The 5,473-nt window shown below is 43.7% G+C and overlaps 1 protein-coding gene across 3 annotated transcripts; it reads left to right on the top strand.

The window, feature by feature from the left end:
- Positions 1-1,445: 1,445 nt before the first annotated feature.
- On the top strand, positions 1,446-4,983 carry LOC133919319 (putative receptor-like protein kinase At3g47110). Of its 3 annotated transcripts, none has more exons than XM_062363682.1 (3): positions 1,446-1,584; positions 1,823-4,373; positions 4,472-4,983. In XM_062363682.1, the coding sequence occupies exons 2-3, from the start codon at positions 1,841-1,843 to the stop codon at positions 4,846-4,848; spliced, it is 2,910 nt and encodes a 969-aa protein (XP_062219666.1). In that variant the 5' UTR covers positions 1,446-1,584; positions 1,823-1,840; the 3' UTR covers positions 4,849-4,983. The 3 variants fall into 3 exon arrangements, with proteins under 3 accessions (XP_062219666.1, XP_062219667.1, XP_062219665.1); XM_062363683.1 differs by having other exon boundaries at positions 1,457-1,584; positions 3,009-4,373; XM_062363681.1 differs by having other exon boundaries at positions 1,502-1,584; positions 1,664-4,373.
- The last annotated feature ends 490 nt before the right edge of the window (positions 4,984-5,473 follow it).

The raw sequence follows: 5,473 nt of genomic DNA on the forward strand, positions 1-5,473 counted from the left end.
CTGCTGTGACAGGAGAACAAGACAGGGCGGGCACGCCGGGCCGCTCCGTGGCTGCCTGGTGGGCCCTCCCCACAGCACCCGTTGCCAGTGCATTTATGGTGACGGATGACCGGGCGCGGGGCGCATTTTCAACCCCCGGTCACTTCGCTCAGAGGTTATGATGACGTCTTTCCATTTATGGTGCCTTGGAACTCGTGCCCTCCCTTTCGGGGCACGCTACTGCCGACGGGTATTTAAAGCGCCTGGCAGCACGAACAACAGAGAGACTCAGAGAAAAAGAGACGACTAAGGGAAGTGGGTAGAGAAGAGAAGGGAAGAAAAGCCCAAGAGCACCCGAAGCCTACAGATACACACAGACCGAAGAACAAGGAGCCCAGGCTCTAGAATAGACAAACAATCTTGTAACCCGCAACATCCTTGAGGGACGTTCTCAGGGCATTTATAGTATCCATACAGGAGTAGGGTGTTACGCCTCCGTGCAGCCCAAACCTGTCTAAACCCCAGTGCATTTACTTCGTTCCGCAGTAGATCATTCCACCCCGCCGGCCATCGCATTTATATCCATTTATTTCTCCGGCAAACTTATTCAGGATCATTCGTCCCGGCCGAATCTCTAAAAAGGGGTCCTCCAGGATCCCTGCGACAGGAGTTAACCCTCCGACAAAGTCATTCTCAAACTTATATGCATTTTTTTCTCTTTTGTTGCTTTCTTGCACTTGTTTAATAAATGTTATCACTCTCACAAACAAATGAGTTATCTTTTTCAATGCAGAATAAATAAGGAGCAACAAGGTCATTTAATCTAATTTCTTAATCCTTGTACATAAGTCTAAAACGACCTACATTTGTAATCGGAGGGAGTATTTATCTCGTGCTGAAATGAGCGTTTTTTATATAAAAAGTGAAGCGTGTGCATTTCACCTCTTCATAGAAGAAGTTGTTTCGCTAGATATTTATCTAATTCGAACCATATTCACCATTTGCAAAAATCGTGTGAAACACGGCATTGTACATACTATTCTTGTCCAGGTCGGATACATACAATTTGACTTGACCCGCTACCCTATCCAAGAAATTATGTCCACACAACACATTCTGGAAGCGCGATCATCACACACAAAAAAAAAACAAATCGGATTTGGATACGAGAATCTTGTACCTGTAGACCATTCCACGAGCTAAGTTTTGTAAGCGTCGAAACCGCACGTCGCACGAGACAGGTCGCACATCAGCCTAGAAAATCTCTGTCTACTTCCTGCTGAAAAGTAGTAAAGGATTCGAGGCTAGACACGCCGCAACAACCTTGTCCAGCTCAAACAGCGACGGCGGCGTTGGCCGCTGGGTGAGGAGATGGAAACTGAAAGGTGGCGGTAACTGGTGAGTTTGACGGACTCGGGGTCTTCGATGCCGCGGCGGTCAAGCTAAGATAAGGCCGATGCAGGTGTGTGGATGCAACGCCACTGTAAAGTGTTTTTAAACCCCTTGGGGCCTCAACCAGCTGAGCTTCCAACTTAAAGCTCTCAGTTCAAACACCCACTACCAATCAAAACAAAGCAGATCAAAAAGCCTGCCGGCAGAGCAAAGGTACCCTTTCTCTCTCTCTCTCATTAGTGCTCCTACTTAATTATCCGCTTTAGCTTGTTAATTTCTATAGCTCTGTCAGGGTTCGCAATAGAATGGGGGTGTCCGCCTTCCATTTCTGAAAAATAAAAGAGAAAATTGACTAATAATCTTAGAAGATAGCACACATATGCACGCTGTAGAAGAATTCGAGAGGGTTCCTCTAGTAATACGCCGCCAAGTTTATGCTTTATTTTTGCAGGTGACGATTAAGTGCCTCATGTGTCACTCCAAGCAGCCGGCGAAACTCGTGCTTATAGTATTGCCGTTGCTGCTGCTTTGTTATGGAATTGGCAACATCCAATGTTCTGTAGTTCACGAGAACAGCGAAGATTTTCACTCACTGCTAGAATTCAAACGGGGCATCACCAGCGATCCAAAAGGAGCCTTGAGTAATTGGAACCCCTATACGCACTTCTGTCGGTGGAATGGTGTGAACTGTAGCTCAACGCGACCATGGCGCGCCACGGAGCTCAACCTCACCGGACAAAACTTGGCTGGCCAAATCTCACCCTCTCTTGGAAACCTGACCTTCCTTGACACCCTTGATCTGGGAAGTAACCTTTTGCACGGTGTTATTCCTGATGCACTTACAAACTGTTCCAACTTAGCCTACCTAGATTTGTCTAAAAACAACCTCATGGGTGTTATTCCTCCTAGAATAGGTTTTCTTACCAAGCTAGCTGATATCGTCCTTGACAATAATGATCTCACTGGGGGCATCCCGGCAGCCCTCGGAAACATCACTTCTTTAAAAGTACTTAGTCTTAAACTTAATCAACTCAATGGAAGAATTCCCCACGAGCTTTGGCAAATGTCAAACATAGTGAAGTTGGTACTAGCCCAAAATAACCTATCAGGTGGAATCCCACAAACTTTATCTAATATATCTTCTCTTCAGAAATTATCCTTGGCGTACAATATGCTAGGCAGCACATTACCATCTAACATTGGTGATGCCCTTCCTAATCTTCAGTTATTGTACTTGGGAAACGACCACTTTGAGGGTCACATTCCAGCTTCCCTAGGCAATCTGTCAGGTCTAAAAGAAATGGATCTACAAAGTAATCATTTCACTGGCCAAATCCCAAGCTCTTTTGGAAAGCTTTTACAGCTGACTTATCTAAACCTTGCGGGAAACAAGCTTGAAGCAAGGGATAGTAAAGGTTGGGAATTCTTCCATGCCCTGGCAAACTGTAGTTTTCTAAATGCACTTTCGTTGTCTAACAATCAGCTACAAGGAGCCATACCAAATTCGATTGCTAATTTGTCCACCAATCTTACATATCTTCTATTGGGCGGAAATAACCTATCAGGAATAGTCCCCCCAAGTATCAAAAAATTTAATGGTTTAATTGAGCTGGCACTAGATTTCAACAATCTTACAGGTACAATTGAAGACTGGATCGGAAAGCTGACGAATCTGCAACATTTAAATCTCCAATCGAACAACTTCATTGGGACAATTCCACCTTCCATTAGTGATCTTGCACAGTTGAATTATCTGTCTCTTGCGAAAAATAAATTCACTGGTTTTGTGCCACCTAGCTTGGGAAACCTTAAATCAATGTCGACATTGAACTTCAGCTATAACAGTTTCCAAGGAAGCATACCTGCTAAGTTTGGTAACTTTAGGCAGCTCACCACTCTAGATCTTTCGTCAAACAAATTTAATGGGGAAATTCCTGAAACTTTGGGCCAATTTGAACAGATACAGACCATTCAAATGGACCAAAATTTTCTTACAGGAAACATTCCAATTACCTTCAGCAATCTAAAGAGCTTGAGCATGCTCAATCTTTCCCATAACAATTTGTCAGGCCCCGTACCAGCTTATCTAAATGATCTAAACTCTCTCACTAAACTAGACCTATCTTACAATAATTTCCAAGGAGAAATACCAAACAGTGGTATATTTGATAATGCTACAATTGTTTCACTCGATGGCAACCCGGGACTGTGTGGAGGAGCCATGGATTTGCATATGCCCCCATGCCATTTTGTTCCTAGAAGAGTAGGAAAAGCAAACTATTTGATCAAAATATTGATCCCAATATTTGGGTTCATGTCGCTTGTTTTATTGATCTACTTTTTACTCGTCGAGAAGAAGACGCCAAGAGGATATCTATCACAACAATCTTTTGGTGAGCATTTTGAGAGAGTCACTTATAATGACCTAGCCCAAGCAACACGGGACTTCTCAGAATCCAACCTGATTGGAAGAGGAAGCTACGGCTCGGTGTACAGAGGGAAATTGAAGGAAAGTAAAATGGAAGTGGCTGTGAAGGTTTTCGACCTTGAGATGCGAGGAGCAGAGAGAAGCTTCTTGGCAGAGTGTGAAGCACTGAGAAGCATTCAGCATCGGAATCTTCTTCCCATCATAACTGCTTGCTCAACTGTAGATAATGCAGGCAATGTTTTCAAAGCTTTAGTTTATGATCTCATGCCTAATGGGAGCCTGGATACATGGCTACATCACAAAGGGGACGAGGAAACTCCAAAACGTCTAGGCTTGACTCAAAGAATAAGCATAGCTGTTAACGTAGCTGATGCATTGGATTATTTGCACCATGATTGTGGGCGGCCCACTGTCCATCGCGACTTGAAACCCAGCAATGTTCTTCTAGATGATGATATGAATGCTCTTTTGGGAGATTTTGGAATTGCACGTTTCTATGTTGATCCTCAGTCAACATGGGCAGGTTCAGTAAGTTCCATTGGTGTGAAAGGGACTATTGGATACATTCCTCCAGGTATCTATGGTTACTTTTGCTTTTTTCTTTCTATACTCAAGAGTCTCTAGACAACAAATGGTTATAACATAATTATACTTCGATTTTTTCCTGTTTAGAGTACGGGGGAGGCGGCCATGCGTCCACGTCTGGGGATGTTTATAGTTTTGGGATACTGTTGTTGGAGATTTTGACAAGCAAAAGGCCGACAGATCCTATGTTCGTGGACGGACTGGATATCATCAGCTTTGTGGAGAACAGTTTTCCCGATCAAATATTTCACGTCATTGATGCTCATCTCGTGGAAGAATGCAACAACTCAACTCAAGAAAAGAATGTGCCAGAAAATGAAATCTACCGATGCTTGGTAGATCTGCTGCAAGTAGGACTTTCTTGCACGCGTTCATTACCATCTGAACGATCCAACATGAAGCAAGTAGCCAGCAAAATGCATGCAATCAAGACGTCACACTTTGGATGGAAGTACAAGAAGTAAGAGTAAGGGTAATCCCTCAGTAGGGTGAGCTATACAATGTGTTTGGAACATGCACGCAATCTAGTGTACGGAGTAGTATACAAGAATAAAAATCTTGCCTTGCAACAGATTTACAATAAAAAAAAAGCTGGTAAACATTTTTTCAGAATATACGGAGGAAATGTATTGCAGAACCTAGATGTACACGAGATATAATTCTAGAAATTGTGGAATTATAGTTGAGCCGTACACTCTAAAGGAGAAGTAAAAAATTTATTTTACTCCCCTGAAGTATGACCGTAGTCCGAATCACCCTTTGAACTTTAAAACCATTTATTTAACCCCCTAAAGTTCAAATGCCGGATCACATAACCCTCTAAAACCAGTTTTAATGGTGGTTTTGCCACCATGGCTACCACGTCACCTGGTTTTTACCATATAGCTGCCACATCTCCTCTCTTCTCTTTTGCTTTGCTCGTCCAAGTTTCCCTGAAACAGAGCTACCGTGCTGCTCTTCTTCCCGAGCTCCGGTGTCTACCACCAACCCCTCCTCGGCGCTCCGTAGGTCGAACCAAGGACATCAACACGTTCAGGGCATCGTCGTTAGTCCATTTTGGCCCCACCCTGAGCTCAAGACGCTCCGAGG

The sequence above is a fragment of the Phragmites australis genome, chromosome 5, assembly GCF_958298935.1.
Source record: "Phragmites australis chromosome 5, lpPhrAust1.1, whole genome shotgun sequence".
NCBI lineage: Eukaryota > Viridiplantae > Streptophyta > Magnoliopsida > Poales > Poaceae > Phragmites > Phragmites australis.